The sequence below is a fragment of the Apostichopus japonicus genome, chromosome 11 (assembly GCF_037975245.1).
Source record: "Apostichopus japonicus isolate 1M-3 chromosome 11, ASM3797524v1, whole genome shotgun sequence".
Classification (NCBI taxonomy): domain Eukaryota; kingdom Metazoa; phylum Echinodermata; class Holothuroidea; order Aspidochirotida; family Stichopodidae; genus Apostichopus; species Apostichopus japonicus.
In genome coordinates this window covers 9,450,814-9,470,102 of record NC_092571.1, presented here as the reverse complement: position 1 = coordinate 9,470,102, position 19,289 = coordinate 9,450,814, and the positions used below count along the sequence as shown (strand labels likewise).

Genomic DNA, 19,289 nt, shown 5'->3' with positions numbered 1-19,289 from the left:
TTTAAAAATAGCTCCGTTTCGAATCTAACGCTCCATTGCTATGGTAACATCGTGAATAATAGCCCTGTCGCTAATGGATAGATGACATTTAGAAGATGGCCATCGATGGCGCTCTCAACTTCTCGTGCCACGTCTGGCACCTACAAGAAGTAACCGACATATCACTGGCGCAATCCCGACCGAACATATTTTAACTCTCCTACAGACTTTTCTACACTGATCCCAGAAAGCATTAAGTGCCGTCAAAATGCCTCAGTTGCTGATAGGTACATGTCCATGACGTAACACTGTTCTCGTTGTGCATAAAACTGGAGTCAAAAGTAAGGCATATACTGATAGGCCTAGACTAGGTTTACGTTGCAGACTATGCATATGCTAACTTCACAGACAGATATACATGCATACAGATAACTTCAGATAATGTAAAATATCACTAACCGTAATCACGTTATGTTTACTGTGTCTTCAAATGTCGTCCTTTTCTTCTCTGCAACCCCGGGCCGTCATTGGAGTCGTTCGAACAACTAAATTAAGGCGAAGAACGACGTCAAGATATATCCAACGTCTAGACTACACTGCTTGCAATGGAGAGAGAACTGCCCAGTACAGTACAGTACAGTACAGTACAGTACGTGTTGATATGGACGCCTACAAAATGACAACAAATATTTTCCATTGAAAATCCACTGTGTATGACGGTATAGTAAACACTCGTATATAGATCAACGCACACGCGCGCGCGGAGGTATTATGTACGTACAGCATGCAATGCAGACAAATATTTCGGAGCGCGCGCTTCTGATTTTATGCTGATATTATTGTGAGCGCTCTTGTATCACTGTTTGCATGCGCGCACGGACAAGATAGACGTCAGACTATCACGCTGTAGCTACTAAACCTTTACTTAGGCCTACATGTGTACAGCAGTAGACTACTGTGATGGTTGCATGTGGCAGTTTAATATTGTGTGCACCATGTGTCAGCATTGTACGGTGGCTTAATAAGGACTTGGGAAAGAAAAACAGAGTCCCCAAATCTCACAATGTTGTCTTTTTATCTCAAAATGTTGCCTCTTTTTTTCCATTCAAAAGTTGGATCCAAAAAAAAGGTCCAAATGAAGAGACAAAAAGTCCAAAGTTTCAGATTAGAGCAGACTTGTTTCCTTTTCCTATGTACCTATTAAGCCAACGTAGTATTGTAACTATTCTATGATCAGAAAAACTGTACAAATCTAACGGAATTGCTAATGTTAAGAGACTGACCTTTATCATCCCTGTAAAGTCAGAACGCGACGGTGTTTATTTCAGTCACAGTCCCCCCCCCCCCCCCCTCCACGTTGATATCTGAGGGCTTGGCCTGTCGGGATGCATGCAGATTTCTATATCATGACGCAGTTAAGACTTTGAGCTAGAAGAGGAGCAAGTTAAGCACACTGAACCGTCTGCTCGCACGGAGAAACATATCCAGATTTAAACACAGAATTTCTTAACTGCTCTGTGTCACCTCCAATCCTCCTTATTGGCACATCATCTCTACTTTGATTTATGCGCTTCCACATCAAGACGATCAAAACGATCGTGGTGACTGGAAATATGCCAAAACAAGCACTGCGTTAGGTCATTTTACGTCTTGTGTGTGTGTGTGTGCTTTTGTTTTACTTATCTTTTCGTGTTTTTTTTTTCTTTGGTTTTTTCGTGTTTTTTTTTTCACGGTTAAACTTTTGTGCGAATGTACAATACTCCAATTGGGGCATGGTATGCATTCATATCACATTGTTTTGGAACAATCTGGAACTCTAAGTATTATTTCGACCCAAGAATCACCAGGCTGGCGTGGTGGCCTGAACGGTTGGAAGACAGCACTGCGCGTCGGTGTTTGTTGTCAGGCTGTGTGAATCGCGCCGATCGGATGACAGACACTGCTTTGTTTATAATGGCATCGCCAAGGTGGAATTTTTATACGGGCCTAGGATCCCAATTCCGTATCCTCCCTTAGTTCGCAAAAGCATCCGGGAGATTACGTTTAGAGCCCGGCCTTCGGGCCAGAAGTGGGCTGACTGACTTGCAATGGAGGGCTCACGTCGATTCGGACTGGGTTGATGTTCAACGTTCAGTGAAACCATGGCCTCGATGAGGCGTAATCTCTTGTTAATTTTAGCTTTTTGTCTTCCATTTTATAATACAATAATTCAAATTAATTATTGTCTTTTTCATTCATCTTTTTCTTGCTAAGTAATCACAATTTATTTAAGATTAAATTGATGCTCATGTCTGCCTAGGTTCGATTCCCCGCCGAAGCACTCTTTGTTTTTATTATTATTATTATTATTTTTTGGGTTGTTGTTAATATCTGCATGTATATACATGGTGTTTAACATTTGTTTTGCTTTGTTTGTTTGTCTTTTTTTTTTATTGGGGGTGGGGGTGGTTGTTTCTATTTGGTATTTTGTTTCGTGTAAACAAAGTAGGTCATTGCAATATTTTGCACAACTTGTCAATAGAATTCGATCGGAACTTAAGACCTGAGTAGTAAATTTGATTTCTGTCTCGCTCGTCGCCTTTCACTGGAAATTTTAATGAAAGTATACATAAGCACGAAAACTGTAGCTGCAAAAAGGAATGCTCCTTTTGTACAGTGTAAGGCCACCGCGACATCTTTTCTGAAAAGCTTGATAATATTTGTTCTTCGGGAATGTTGTGTCATTACTTAGCCTTTATATTATAAACCGTTAAGTGTGGAAACAGCTATGCTCCTGTTAGAACAACTTCACATTTCTTAAATGCTGATTTACTGAGGCAGGCGTTTGAAAGACAGTGTGATACAAACAGGTACGGTAACGTCATAAACAATGCCACGAGCTCTCGGTGCATTAAAAACGATCGAAATGTGCGGTATTCATGACGGTACACAAAGCAGATAATGCAGATACAGCAGACATAGCCGAGAATAAAACCTAGTAGCGTGGAGGATTCAATTATGACATACTAGGACTTTCTACTGGTAAACTTTGCTCATTGACGAATAAATCTATCTAATTTCTACCTTATCTAGCTTTTGCTCTGTATTTAACGTATTATGACCAAAACAAATATGAAATTCACGACAATTCCATGGGACTTGTATATTCGTTTAAAAATAGCTCCGTTTCGAATCTAACGCTCCATTGCTATGGTAACATCGTGAATAATAGCCCTGTCGCTAATGGATAGATGACATTTAGAAGATGGCCATCGATGGCGCTCTCAACTTCTCGTGCCACGTCTGGCACCTACAAGAAGTAACCGACATATCACTGGCGCAATCCCGACCGAACATATTTTAACTCTCCTACAGACTTTTCTACACTGATCCCAGAAAGCATTAAGTGCCGTCAAAATGCCTCAGTTGCTGATAGGTACATGTCCATGACGTAACACTGTTCTCGTTGTGCATAAAACTGGAGTCAAAAGTAAGGCATATACTGATAGGCCTAGACTAGGTTTACGTTGCAGACTATGCATATGCTAACTTCACAGACAGATATACATGCATACAGATAACTTCAGATAATGTAAAATATCACTAACCGTAATCACGTTATGTTTACTGTGTCTTCAAATGTCGTCCTTTTCTTCTCTGCAACCCCGGGCCGTCATTGGAGTCGTTCGAACAACTAAATTAAGGCGAAGAACGACGTCAAGATATATCCAACGTCTAGACTACACTGCTTGCAATGGAGAGAGAACTGCCCAGTACAGTACAGTACAGTACAGTACAGTACGTGTTGATATGGACGCCTACAAAATGACAACAAATATTTTCCATTGAAAATCCACTGTGTATGACGGTATAGTAAACACTCGTATATAGATCAACGCACACGCGCGCGCGGAGGTATTATGTACGTACAGCATGCAATGCAGACAAATATTTCGGAGCGCGCGCTTCTGATTTTATGCTGATATTATTGTGAGCGCTCTTGTATCACTGTTTGCATGCGCGCACGGACAAGATAGACGTCAGACTATCACGCTGTAGCTACTAAACCTTTACTTAGGCCTACATGTGTACAGCAGTAGACTACTGTGATGGTTGCATGTGGCAGTTTAATATTGTGTGCACCATGTGTCAGCATTGTACGGTGGCTTAATAAGGACTTGGGAAAGAAAAACAGAGTCCCCAAATCTCACAATGTTGTCTTTTTATCTCAAAATGTTGCCTCTTTTTTTCCATTCAAAATTTGGATCCAAAAAAAAGGTCCAAATGAAGAGACAAAAAGTCCAAAGTTTCAGATTAGAGCAGACTTGTTTCCTTTTCCTATGTACCTATTAAGCCAACGTAGTATTGTAACTATTCTATGATCAGAAAAACTGTACAAATCTAACGGAATTGCTAATGTTAAGAGACTGATCTTTATCATCCCTGTAAAGTCAGAACGCGACGGTGTTTATTTCAGTCACAGTTGGCAGCCCTCTTAGGGTTTTAATCAGGAGCTTTCTATTTTATAGCTGTTGTAGGTGTCGTACCGGAAGTAATCCTTCCATTATCTTACACACTAAGTCCGTCACGTTTAGGGTCCGCTAAAGTATAGCTAGAAGTTGTCAACTGACAAATCATACCCCCCCCCCCCCTCCACGTTGATATCTGAGGGCTTGGCCTGTCGGGATGCATGCAGATTTCTATATCATGACGCAGTTAAGACTTTGAGCTAGAAGAGGAGCAAGTTAAGCACACTGAACCGTCTGCTCGCACGGAGAAACATATCCAGATTTAAACACAGAATTTCTTAACTGCTCTGTGTCACCTCCAATCCTCCTTATTGGCACATCATCTCTACTTTGATTTATGCGCTTCCACATCAAGACAATTGAAGATTTCGTCACTTGTAAACAAAACCCTTTACTCGATAGTAAACAATTTTCGTACGCTGCTCCTGGGAAGCCTCAAGTTGTTACAAAATTCCATCAATTCACCCAATCTTTGCACCACATGTCCTTCCATTCAAGCTCTTCAACATCCAAGCCACAGAAAATCATATCCTATTTGAAAACATATAAAACAAAGATGTTCTCCTGCTGTTTTTTTTTTTTTGGCACTTTTCAATGGGAGTATGACAATACTTGGTGCATTAATTTTTATGGATTCTTGCATGCATGTATTACTGTGAGTTTGGCTCATGGATACAAATCTACATGTTAGGTAGCTGAAGGTAGCATAAGACTATTAAAAAGCCCCATTGACTTACACACTAAATCACAAAAGTCATGTGGTTCCTAAGTCTAGATAGAAGTTTTCACTAGCTAAACACTACCCATCACGGGAAAGCTGACAAGTTGGCCTTTCATGGCACCATCAATTTTCCGTACCATGACCGTGACATTTTTTTGCTATTCGAGCGGGAAGTTTTCGTCACTTGTAAACAAACCTCTTCACTCAGTTGTAAACAAATTTCCTACGCTGCTCCTGGGAGGCCTAAAGGGGTCTAAAATTGCCTCAATTGACCCAATTTTCTCACCACATGTACTTCCATTCATGCTTTTCAACATGCAAGCCACAAAAACTAGATTATGATTGATAACAGGTCACAAAAGATGTTCTCCCGCTGCTTTTTGGCACTTTTCCTGAGATAGGAGAACAATCGAGCGGATTGATATAGACTCTAATAGGAGTATGCCACCTGAATCGATGAATGTCAACGAGGTAAATGAATCTGGAGAAACTATCACACAGTAAATACGGGCGTACGCGCGTACCATGTATGGAGGGTCATGTGATGTGTTCCAGGGTGGTACTAATATACTACTCTCCCTATTACGCATGATTATTTCACCCAACTAGTACGTAAATGTGTTTGCGTGCTTAGAGCAGCAGACGACACCCGTTACCTAGCAATAACCGTGCCTGTAGCCTAACGTGATAGCTATATTCCCGTCGAGCAGCATTAGGCTCTGTTCCATGGAGAATTCCGTGGTTGCACTGAACTAAACATTTCCCATTTCTACATTAACTTATAGCGTGTATTAAAACGTTAGGCCATATGAGACAAAGCGTGCCCTAGAGCTGTATTAATAAGTAAGATTATGTAGAAAGCCTGCCTTCATTCAAGAGAATAAGGTTGAACGTTAGCATATTAGCACTATTTCGTAGGCCTGAAGTACCAGTACCTTCTTATGCCGTTATTTCCCATGTCCGAACCGACCAATCTTTCACGAAGTCACTAACACTGTTCTCGAACTGCTACAGAGAAATATCAGTATAGTACCACCCTGGAACACATCACATGACCCTCCATACATGGTACGCGCGCACCCAATTGACATGAATCCTCCAGATTCATTTACCTCGTTGATGAATGTAGTTATATGCATGTCAGTCTACTCAGTCTATATCAAAGCCATATCACTTCACTAGCTAACGACCATAATTTTGTCGCAGAGCACCATACTGTACATATTGCTCAGAGGTTTCCACGAAATGTAATACTACGGTAAATAAACAAGATCAATTACAAAAGGATAGGCCTAATGATAGTAAATAAGTATTGATTACGCAGTTTTACATTTCAAAAAAGTTATATGCATTTCTATGAATGCTATGTACTGTACCTTGCACGAACTTCGCGGAATAGGGCCGAATGTAACTTAAAGCATAATGTCTGTGTAGAACCTAGCACCTAGCCTTCGGTCAATCAGTGGTATGGGGATTACGGTATTTTTAATTTTCCAGTTTCTGTAACTTTCCCGTATAATGTTCTACCAATTCCGCTGCACGCATGGTATGATGTGTCGCTGCCGTGGTTCAAAATGTTCGCATGGTATGACTTTGAGTAATAAAAAAGACGTTTGAAACGTTTTATTTTCGTGTAAATTACTTACATAGATTACATGGAGTCAAAGTAAACTTCTTAGACACGGAGACAAACGTTTTATTTTCCTATCATTTGCACTAGACATGCACTGCTGTCTGGTGAGAGAAGATTACCAATATTAACTAATACTAAACTTGTTCCCAATACAAACTTAAAATAACCTGACCATCCAGTATACATAATTGTATATATTCAAATGCTAATTGCAGACCTGTCAACTCTCCCGGTTTTACCGGGAGACTCCCGGTTTTTACCCGAATCTCCCGGCCTCTCGGTTTCATATTCTATTCTCCCGGTTTTTTAATGTTTCATCACTTGCGAAATTTCTGAAAACAGCCAACAGTTAGTCCTATGCCTATCGCGTAATAAGTGTAATCTAAAAATAGATTGACTGTTTATAAACACGTTACGACTGACACAGTGCTGTGCGGGACGCGAATTTTCTTTTCCTGAACCTTTCGGGCAGTGTACGTGGAGTTTAGCCAATCAGAGCGAGGCTGTGATGATGACGTACACAGCCTCGCTCGTGTTGATGACGTACTACTCAGTAAAGATGGTCAGTCGGGTAAATGCGTCGCTTCAAAACATAAGGTGGGAAACGAAAGACCGTGAGTTCGAGGCCCCGTGTGGATTTTTTCCGCCACTTTTTCTCATGTCCAAGTAGTTACGTCCAAGTATTATATCATGAATTGAAAAGGCTTATATACATTAATACTTTCTGCTGTAGTACAACAATTATGTTGACTTATCGAATGTGATTTCCCCACTTCAACATTTGGTAAGCACGCCGCCATCTTACTGTAGTACGTCATCAACACAGCCTCGCTCTGATTGGCTAAACTCAACGTACACTGCCCGAAAGGTTCAGGAAAAAGAAATTCGCGTGCGGGACTCTCAACCAATATCAGGCTGCTTTGTCAGTTCTCAGACTTCGCCCAATGTCGTTATTGTACGTTGGCCTTGGTCGAGTCCTGAATACAGTACAGTCGTACGGCGTGCACTGTGCATATGCCATGGTGCACAAGTTTAATAAACACAAGTTGTCACTTGTTTGTATATGCGGCGTACCGAATGTGTGCAGTTCGCATGTAGGCTACTTGTATACGACAAAAAACAGTTAAGTTCTATGCTGGCACACACTTTACCTGCGTCCTCTTCGATGCTAGGTGAATATCACGTCTTAAACTACAATTTAAGAAACAGCTGTTTCAAACATCTCACTAATTCTTTCGGCGACTTAAAACCCTATTCATTGAGCACAATAGCATAACCTGCGTATAAACTCGTACAGGGATTATACAAGGTGTCTACACGACAATTTGTTTGTCAACGAATATTTATACGCGATTGTTCTTGTTTATATGTCTTTATACGATCCTGTGCGCATACACATGTCCAGTTATACATGAGCGGTACTGTAGACTACTGTATTTATTTAGGAGTATTTATATAATTTCAGTTGAAAATTACCAACCTCCCTATTTTCCCCATATTCTCCCGTTTTTTGGGCCCTGAAAAATGTTATTCTCCCTATTTTGGGGTCAAACAGGTTGACAGGTCTGTAATTGATATGCCCAAAATATGTCGGTCACCAGTGCAAGTCCTCAAGTATTCTTTTGATTTAAGTAAAAACTAAAAAAATCACATCGCATTGAATCCCCTTATTGTACAGTTACAACCAGCCCAGAATAGTAGAAATGAACATTCATCTGCAGGAACCAGAACAATAAATATGTGCAAGCTAACTTAACATAGCAATATATGCAGTATATACTAGTGTTAGGCCTAAGCCTAGCAACACAAGTTTGAATGTAAAATATGTAGCTTCAAAGGCTGAAGCCTGTTACACTTATTGTCCTGAGCAGTCCAGAGATTTTAATCTTGAAACAGGAAAAACTGTAAATGAATTAACTAGGATGCAATTTTCATTTTTTCCTTGGACTATGACATATCAAGGTTTCAGCCTCTAATATTCTTTTTTCTTTCATCCCAACCCCCCACCCCCACCTCACACATTCCCTCAGCATGTACTTGTACAGTAGCAACATACTTTCCTGTACACTACTGTGGGTACCCTACAGTCCCATTAAATGACAGTTATGTCCAAGACAAAGCTTTTAGAAGTCTCTGGGTGGTCCTTGAGGAGTCTTTCAAGAGGTCTCTCCTGCAGGGTGATGATGAACAGGAGAATTTGTACTAGGCTGACAGTTTGTTGGAGAACCATGCGTTTCTCAACACCATATACAAGCAGCTGCAAGATCCTAACTTGGGAATATTCACCAATTCCAGCCAAAGAATCGCGATTCTATAGTTCTAAGGTACAGCTGGAAGGCTTACTAAATGGTAGTGAATATTTGGATAAATATTCATCGCCAATGCAGTTTGAAAGGTTCCACACAATAGGAACTCCACGGTTATTTCAACTTGGAAGCCCCAGTTATGCTGATGTAGCCGTTTTGCTGTTAACGCCAACTTCTAAGAAGGATAGTACGCTCACCATTTTAAGTCGATTGAATGATAGCTGTCTTGTTGGGAGGATACCAGCAGTTGCATTAACTGAGTTCTTCCAATCCTTGTTAAGTCTTCAAAGGAAGCATTTGCAAGAGTATTGCCTGTTCTAAGTTTAAGTACTTCTTGTCGTCGTTGTTGACCATGTCGGATTCTTGCGCCAGGTTACCGCAACAAGAATTTGAATAATTCCTGTTTCATCTAGCTGCATTGAGATACAAAATCAAGTTTTTGATGGTATCCAAGTATTTCAAAGAATGTGCAAATGTGTTTAGTCAAGAAAGTGTGATCAGAAGTAGTGACTGGCAGTTGAAACAGCTGCTGAAAGTTGAGGTGTTCCAAGGAGATTGATGTCAGATTTGGAATCCAGGGCTGTGACAGTATTACGAGATAAGGACCTCTCCTTTGTCGAAATCGCAACTGTTTGTACAGCTTTCTACAAATCAAACTACAACCACAGTTCTCTCGACTTCATGAATTTGTTGAGGGATGTCTTGTTTGCATCTGACCTCTGGAGACATCCCAGCTATCACATCGTCGGTATTCTGAAAGTGTTTTGTCATAACTACTATGGATACAGCAGCCTGTTTGAAAGACTTGGTGACCAGATAGCTAAGGAAGCTCACAGATACCCCATCAAGTCAATCATGCAATTTGTGGTAATTTTTGCCACACTCCATAATTTCCACAAGGATCTGATGGACGTTGCCTCTAGAGAAGTCCTACAGAAGATCGAACAGTGTCGCAGTAAGGATGTAGCCAAGATCATCTGGTCGTTTGTGACATTGAATTACGAACCCACTGATTGGAAGCTGGTTGTCGATGTTCTGCAAGCAAGGGTGGAAGAATTAGGAGAGGAGATGGCGACATTTCCCATCTATTTTATTTCTTTTCTACTCTCGTTGGCTTACATAAATGTCTATCCCAGTGACCTCTTGAAGAAGGTCTTCAGTGACGGTTTCTTACAGCATATCAAAGGTTCGTATTGGCTCCTGTAATTGTTTGGAGGGGTTTAATTTCAAAAAGATAGTTCAGTGGTAAAATTTGGACTGGCGAATTGTGGAATATGTTCCAAGTATCAGGGTGAAAGTTACATTTTAAGTTACTGGGGTACTGTTATGGAGTTACTGATAGTTGGAATTGCCACAGTTTGTAATACAACACAATTTATCTCAATGGCAAGCGACTTAGAATGGGACCGATCAGTCAAAAATTTAATTTTGACAGTGTCGTTTGTCATGATTTCCCCGAAACTTTTACCAAGTTCTATAAATTAACATTGTGTGGAAATCTTTTGGGAGTAAAATTCTTTGAAAAAGGAGCTATTCTTGTGGGTATCGTTTTTTCTTTTTTCAGACTACGAAGAGAGAGAAGGAGTAGATCTTAGGAGTAATCTCTTCACGCTTCATGCTGCTGCTTCTTTAGAGAGTCCAGTGAAACTAGAACAAAGATTGAACTTAGTAAGTGAAATCAAAATCTTTTCGATTTATTTCTCTGACATTGTCTTGAATCTGTCTTTCACCTGTTGTCTTAAATTGATTAGGGCTTTTAACAGGACAAGGAAGTTTTGGTATAAAAAATTGTTATTCTTTATTAATACAGGAACCTTACATTTCCATGTTAGTTTTACTGTTCATACCTTTTTCATAAAAAATAACCCAGTTTATATTCTTTGCTTATTGACTACTAGTACACAAACTGTCTGTTTTGGAATCAGTGCAGTACAAGTAGATAGATACAGTAGAAAGCAATTAATGGAAAATTTAAAAGTATATATATATATTCATTCTTAGCTTGGGTTTTTTTCTACAACATTTTGTCTCCAGATTTGATAGAATGTTTGTATCTTGCTAGTAATACTGTAGGTCTCTCTTGGAATTGTTTTACAGTTTTCCTAGGGAAATGTGCAACGTATGTTCCAATTGATGTAACTATAGTTGCGTACTGACTTATGGTACTTTGATGAAAACATTATGATAAATATGTCCATTATGGTCCCCCCTAACCCTCCCACCATGTTGACATCAAGGAATGTGTGCGATTTTGAGATCTCAATGTCTGGTGGTGATATATATCAAGAATGAAGGTGCAAAGTTTCTATCATACATTCTCTAGAGACTATGTTCATTTGTTTCTTCAAATTTACTTTATTCTGGACCTTTCAATAAATTTGGGAATGATCGGTGACAGTACATGAAATCCGTAGACTATTCCATGTACACTTTAAATCCGGAGACTATTCCATGTACACTTTAAATCTGGAGACTACAGTATTCCATGTACACTTTAAATCTGGAGACTATTCCATGTACACTTTAAATCTGGAGACTACAGTATTCCATGTACACTTTTAATCCGGAGACTATTCCATGTACACTTTAAATCCGGAGACTATTCCATGTACACTTTAAATCTGGAGACTATTCCATGTACACTTTAAATCTGGAGACTATTCCATGTACACTTTAAATCCGGAGACTATTCCATGTACACTTTAAATCCGGAGACTATTCCATGTACACTTTAAATCTGGAGACTATTCCATGTACACTTTAAATCTGGAGACTACAGTATTCCATGTACACTTTTAATCCGGAGACTATTCCATGTACACTTTTAATCCAGAGACGGTCCATGAGGTCCGAGGACAGTCCCCAGAAAAAAGGCAGACATCTGGTGAACTTCATTTTGACTGAAGGTTAAATTGTGTAGATTTACATAGATTTTTGAACAGGGCTCAATCAAATTTCAACTTATTTAAAGGTTTCATGAATTTTTCCAGGTCTGATAAGTCTCTTTTCCAAATTTTGGGAAAATTTTAAGCTGTCCTGGGCTTCAGTGTCACCAGCATTACCATCTGATGTAGTGGATAATTTACCAGTTGAACATTTAAAATATTTACTAGACCATGTTTTGTTTTGTTTTCAAAACCCAAAAACATGAAGGTGTTTGAAGAAAGATTTTGCATTACAATCTCTTATCTATCTTTTTTAAATCCACAGGAATATTTGACATCCAAACCATTCCCTCATCAAATGCTAGGTGACATCAGAGAGGAACTAAAGCAAAGGTCTGAGTTACGAGAGGTTGCAGACTGCGTCAAATCTATCGTTGGAGGAAGCAAGTACTGCAGAGTACACTTCATCTTGCCTTACATGAGAACAGCAGGTATGGACCTTGTGATTTCTTTAGGGTTTTTTTTCCATCCACAGGGGTTAGTGGCAGAGAAGTAATGTTCACTGGCTTTCAAACATGAGCATTATCACAATACAATGACCCTAGATCCATTGTGGGTTGCATAGGTCAGAGAAAATTTTTAATTTTTTGTCGGAGATGGAATTTCAGAGTCCAGAGAAAAGTTCAAACATTCCCTCAGGGTTTGAATTAAGTATAGTAGTACCTGAGATATAAAACCCAGAGCTTTACCCATTATGACACAAAGGTACTCAGGCAAGTAAGTTTGGTGTTTATAACCAGACCTGTTCTTAATTGTTCTTCCAAATAAATTTTGTTATCTTCATTTTGGTTATTTTTCCATTTTTTACTCTCTCTCTCCACCTCTCTCTCATATTTTCTTCCTTACACCAGACATTGAAATTTGCTTGGATGACACCAATTCACCCCTACCTAGTAAGTTTGGTGTTGATAACCAGACCTGTTCTTAATTGTTCTTCCATATAAATTCTGTTATCTTCATTTTGGTTATTTTTCCATTTTTTACTCTCTCTCTCATATTTTCTTCCTTCCTCCAGACATTGAAATTTGCTTGGATGACACCAATTCACCCCTACCTAGTAAGTTCGGTGTTTATAACCAGACCTGTTCTTAATTGTTCTTCCATATAAATTCTGTTATCTTCATTTTGGTTATTTTTCCATTTTTTACTCTCTCTCTCATATTTTCTTCCTTCCTCCAGACATTGAAATTTGCTTGGATGACACCAATTCACCCCTACCTAGTAAGTTTGGTGTTTATAACCAGACCTGTTCTTAATTGTTCTTCCATATAAATTTTGTTATCTTCATTTTGGTTATTTTTCCATTTTTTACTCTCTCTCTCATATTTTCTTCCTTCCTCCAGACATTGAAATTTGCTTGGATGACACCAATTCACCCCTACCTAGTAAGTTCGGTGTTTATAACCAGACCTGTTCTTAATTTTTCTTCCATATAAATTCTGTTATCTTCATTTTGGTTATTTTTCCATTTTTTACTCTCCCTCTCATAATTTCTTCCTTCCTCCAGACATTGAATTTCCTTGGATGACACCAATACACCCCTCTCTCTCATATTTTCTTCCTTCCTCCAGACATTGAAATTTGCTTGGATGACACCAATACACCCCTACCTAGTAAGTTTTGTGTTTATAACCAGACCTGTTCTTAATTGTTCTTCTGAATAAATCCTGTTATCTACATTTCGGTTATTTTTCCATTTTTTTACTCTCTCTCATAATTTCTTCCTTCCTCCAGACATTGAATTTCCTTGGATGACACCAATACACCCCTACCAATAAATGGAAGTACATCACCAGCAACCGAACGGGATGATAACTCTAGCAGCAGTATACCTCTCAACGATGACATCATTTCACATTTAACTTGACTTAAATCTGTCACAAGTGCAACTCACCTTGGTCATAAGAAAGGTCATGATAACATCTTTCATAGTAGAGATAGAACCTTAAGAACAACAGAAGAAAAGGAAGGCAGCATTGACAATCCATAAGAGAGGAGACTTAAGCAAGTCCAACTTCCTCAGCCATTACCTGTATCAGCCAATCAGAGATGGTATTGTGTTTCATATTATATTTTGATACAAGTGTAGGTTTCATATATATATATATATATATATATATATATATATATATATATATATTTATAGGGTTGCATTTTTTATTTGAGAGAAAAAGGAGGACAAGCTGAAGCAGCCTGTGGGTGGAGGAATCTTGGTTTAGTGATTCTCCTCCCCATTTGTGGAAAATATATTTTGAAGGTGACCTTCAAGATGAAAGTAGAACAAAATGTGAAGTTGATGAAAATGTTAATCTCAATGTTAGATCAGAGCTGTTGAAGGACTATTACTAATGAAAAATTGTCTCTCAAATTGGAGAAACCTGATCTTCAGGTTCGGAAGCGGGATCTTCAAATTGGAGAAGCCGGATCCTCAAATTGGAGAAGCCGGATCCTCTAATTGGAGAAGCCGGATCTTCAAATTGGAGAAGCCGGATCCTCAAATTGGAGAAGCCGGATCCTCTAATTGAAGAAGCCGGATCTTCAAATTGGGAAGCCGGATCTTCAGATTGGAGGAGCCGGCTCTCCAAATTGGAGGAGCCGGCTCTCCAAATAGGAGAAGCTGGATCTTCAAATTGGAGAAGCCGGATCCTCTAATTGAAGAAGCCGGATCTTCAAATTTGAGAAGCCGGATCCTCTAATTGGAGAAGCCGGATCTTCAAATTGGGAAGCCGGATCTTCAAATTGGAGGAGCCGGATCTTCAAATTGGAGAAGCCGGATCCTCTAATTGAAGAAGCCGGATCTTCAAATTTGAGAAGCCGGATCCTCTAATTGGAGAAGCCGGATCTTCAAATTGGGAAGCCGGATCTTCAAATTGGAGGAGCCGGATCTTCAAATTGGAGGAGCCAGATCCTCTTACTGGAGAAGCCGGATCTTCAAATTGGAGGAGCCGGACCTCCAAATTGGAGAAGCGGGATCTTCAAATTGGAGAAGCCAGATCCTCAAATTGGAGAAGCCGGATCCTCTAATTGAAGAAGCCGGATCTTCAAATTTGAGAAGCCGGATCCTCTAATTGGAGAAGCCGGATCTTCAAATTGGGAAGCCGGATCTTCAAATTGGAGGAGCCGGATCTTCAAATTGGAGAAGCCGGATCCTCTAATTGAAGAAGCCGGATCTTCAGATTTGAGAAGCCGGATCCTCTAATTGGAGAAGCCGGATCTTCAAATTGGAGGAGCCGGATCTTCAAATTGGAGGAGCCGGATCCTCTTACTGGAGAAGCCGGATCTTCAAATTGGAGAAGCCGGACCTCCAAATTGGAGAAGCCGGATCTTCAAATTGGAGAAGCCGGATCCTCTAATTGAAGAAGCCGGATCTTCAGATTTGAGAAGCCGGATCCTCTAATTGGAGAAGCCGGATCTTCAAATTGGAGGAGCCGGATCCTCTTACTGGAGAAGCAGGATCTTCAAATTGGAGAAGCCGGACCTCCAAATTGGAGAAGCCGGATCTTCAAATTGGAGAAGCCAGATCCTCAAATTGGAGAAGCTGGATCCTCTAATTGGAGAAGCCAGATCTTCAAATTGGGAAGCCGGATCTTCAAATTGGAGAAGCCTGATCTTCAAATAGGAGAAAACGGATCATCAAATTGGAGATGCCGAATCTCCAAATTGGAGAAGCCGGACCTCCAAATTGGAGAAGCCGGATCTTCAAATTGGAGAAGCCGGATCCTCTAATTGAAGAAGCCGGATCTTCAGATTTGAGAAGCCGGATCCTCTAATTGGAGAAGCCGGATCTTCAAATTGGAGGAGCCGGATCCTCTTACTGGAGAAGCAGGATCTTCAAATTGGAGAAGCCGGACCTCCAAATTGGAGAAGCCGGATCTTCAAATTGGAGAAGCCAGATCCTCAAATTGGAGAAGCTGGATCCTCTAATTGGAGAAGCCAGATCTTCAAATTGGGAAGCCGGATCTTCAAATTGGAGAAGCCTGATCTTCAAATAGGAGAAAACGGATCATCAAATTGGAGATGCCGAATCTCCAAATTGGAGAAGCCGGTTCTCCAAATTGGAGATGCCAGATCTTCAAATTGCAGAAGTCGGTACTCCAAATGAAAATCAGTGAAGTTTTCCACTGTATTTTCATAATTACTACTTTGTTAGACTAATAATTACTACTTAGCAATTCCTATATGATACAGTGTTAGCATCCATTTTGTGTTTGACACATCAGTTCAAGTTGCTTACATAATGGTTAGTGTATGAGTTTAGCTGGTAGTAAACAGGTTAAATCTTTTATGTGTCAGCAATTTTCAAAATGTATCGAGCATTTTGTATTAAAATCAAATGACAACGATTTAATGATTACGAATCATTTTATGTCCTTCTGTTGTCATACTTTGTCCTACCCAAGACCATAACCACACTTATAAATGATCAGTTTAAATTGTGTAGTATTTGGGATCATGTCTTTCCATTCAATTCTTACCCAGGATTGCGATACAAGTGTCTTCGAGAAACCACCATCACTTCGGAGGCAATAAGTTGTTAGGTCTTCACAGTATGAAGAGACGACATCTAGCTGAATTAGGTTACCATGTTATCAACGTAAGTGATATCGGTTATCATTTTTGGCAACAAGTAAAAAAAAAACATGCAAATTTTCTAAAGGATATACATTTTCCTTTAAGGATATAGTTGCTGCCCGCTGACTAAATGGTAAACCGTATCTTTTTCCTCTGTGATTGCTGTAAAGGTTTCAAGTTAAAAAACAAAAATTCACTAAACTGAAAATGTTAAATATTGTCTACATAGCGTATCCTGTTTTATGGTATTGGTTTTTAAAACTTAAAACTCTTTGACTATTACAAAGATATCTGTAAAGTCAAGTAGGAACTTTGTATCACTTTACCCTTTCTCAATTGTGGCCAGTACACAACCTGTGATCAATATGTGCAGTCCTTAGGGAGTGGCCTGATCATATTTGACAAGTGCAATAACCCTGCTTTAAGTGTCTCTTATGTATTTTTATCAATTTCCTCACTAGGAAATATTCTTACGTAATGTTGTTCTTTGTAAAGGATGTATTCAGAGTTGTATATTAATTGAAAAGCAATTCGTGAAGGATTTATATCCTTACAGTGAAATCTAACTGCTATGGTTGGTACATGCCAAAGAACATCAATGGGTGAAAAATTAAGGAATCTTATTCATTCCCCAAAAAAAATGTGTCATGCAGGCCACTTTTTCATATCACTATGAAAATTAACATGGAATAAGCAAATGTAAATAAATTTTAAAAGTTTTCAAAAATAAAAAAAAAACATGCAAAACTTTCCTTTACCAATTTGAAGATAATCTGACTAGCTAATCTAATAAACTGCATCGGTAATTGCATAATATAATATAGACTAGTATTAATCAATAGATTAATGTGTAACACAAAGCTGTGCAGCGAAGTATTGCATGAAAATTAGAGAAAAGATATTACAAACGACGAGTACAAATACATTTCAAAGAAGGCTTCTTCCTTTATGAATACTTTCTGTTTCCATACATACTGTGGTATGAAAGTTCTAGGTATAATAGGCACCTGCACTAATTTCAGACCTGAGAAATATATGTATTTTATGTCATTAAAATTAACTATCAATTCATGATACTGGCAGGCGTAGTATCAACATGTTTACACAAATATATTTTATGGACACATTAACAGTGCCATCAGTTATAACCTCTGTTTCTTTAGTGCAGTAGTCACACAAGACCGTCTGTTTTCACATGAACAGTCTCAGCTGTTAACAATGCAGCCCTTCCATTGAAGTTGTTTCAGTATCTTGTGTCCAGTGAAGACGTTAAACATATTTCGCACAACTGTCCAAGTGTGCTAACATGATCGTCGTATCATTTTTCCAGATTCCTTATCACGACTGGGAGCTTGTTGGAAGACACGGCCCAGCTGCTAGGAAATTACTTGAAAAAGAAACTGTTCAGTTCTCTTTGAAAAGAGTTGCATTAAAATTTAGTGTATCACAAATGGAGCAAATCACAGAAGATAACGTACTGGTCGGATGGAATGTGTTTCGCAACGGGAACGTCACAGACAAACGAGTGTATTCAAATGCCGAATTGTTGTCCTCCTTGATTTACTAGCCAACCGTGAATTGCAGAGCGCATTGAAACAAATATAGCTGGTGGAACAAACTTGCTGCCAGGGTAGTTGGTATTTTGGCTTTAGAACAGTCGTATGTCCTCTACATTCGGCATTTGTTCTCTGAAATCCACAATCACTGAAGAGTTTGTTAAATGTCTAAGGCACAATGCAAAAGGCTTGCATCTTCCCTGAAAACTGTTTGACAATATTTCTGTTTTAAGTTTACAAACACATTTCATCCACCGATGGTTTGGTATACGGCTAGTATCTATATACCAGTGTTGCGGACAATCAACCTGGAAATTTGCTATTTCAATATAGGTTGCTACTTTACACCTATACTTTAGGCTGTGCAATCTATTTAGATACGGTCGACCCTTCTCCACGATTGATGCGTTCCAGAAGTTCATGAATATTCAAAGCTTCTCCTGCAGTAGAACAAACAAAAACGAACAAAACATTGAAGATTGCTTACATTCAGGTTTAAACTGCCCGCTTGGATTAATGTTGTTAAGTTTTGGCTGATATTCAAATACTGTTGTCCCAGTGGTTAGGGTGTCCGAGTACAGAGCGGGAGGCCCGTGGTTCGAATCCCGGTGGAGGCTGAAAGTTTTTTCACTGTTCTTGATTTTCCAACTCATTACGATTTTCATTTATATATATATATACATATATATATGTATAAATACATAGATATAGATATGTATATATATATATATATATACATATATATTATCAAGGATACCTTTTGGAATATTGTATCCTCTTTCAAGTCCATGAGGGTTAGAGGGTGTTACACAGTCCATTTCCATCTCCTTTCGAAGCACCTTGTCAATATCCATTGCACTAAAGAAGGCTACAGACTACGATAAAAAGTAAGAAAAACGTTTGCATGAAAATTGATTACAGTTTTAAGAAAACACAAAAGACACAACAAAGTATTGAATTGTCATGTATATATATATATATTATCCTTTACCAGGGGCGTCAGTCCGATTTGAAACGTGGGGGGGGGGGGACGTAATCGATTCGAGTATTCCGGCCGTAAGTAGGCCTA

At 39.2% G+C, this 19,289-nt stretch overlaps 1 protein-coding gene across 30 annotated transcripts; it reads left to right on the top strand.

The window, feature by feature from the left end:
• The first annotated feature begins 2,568 nt into the window (after window positions 1-2,568).
• LOC139975999 (FAST kinase domain-containing protein 5, mitochondrial-like) lies at window positions 2,569-19,200 on the top strand. Of its 30 annotated transcripts, none has more exons than XM_071984339.1 (12): window positions 2,569-3,448; window positions 8,872-10,333; window positions 10,712-10,815; window positions 12,358-12,523; window positions 12,944-12,985; window positions 13,108-13,149; window positions 13,272-13,313; window positions 13,436-13,477; window positions 13,664-13,705; window positions 13,827-14,144; window positions 16,572-16,686; window positions 17,995-19,200. In XM_071984339.1, the coding sequence occupies exons 2-10, from the start codon at window positions 9,706-9,708 to the stop codon at window positions 13,868-13,870; spliced, it is 1,152 nt and encodes a 383-aa protein (XP_071840440.1). In that variant the 5' UTR covers window positions 2,569-3,448; window positions 8,872-9,705; the 3' UTR covers window positions 13,871-14,144; window positions 16,572-16,686; window positions 17,995-19,200. The 30 variants fall into 30 exon arrangements, with proteins under 30 accessions (XP_071840440.1, XP_071840438.1, XP_071840444.1 ...); XM_071984337.1 differs by lacking the exon at window positions 2,569-3,448 and adding an exon at window positions 6,329-6,466; XM_071984338.1 differs by lacking the exon at window positions 2,569-3,448 and adding an exon at window positions 6,365-6,455.
• The last annotated feature ends 89 nt before the right edge of the window (window positions 19,201-19,289 follow it).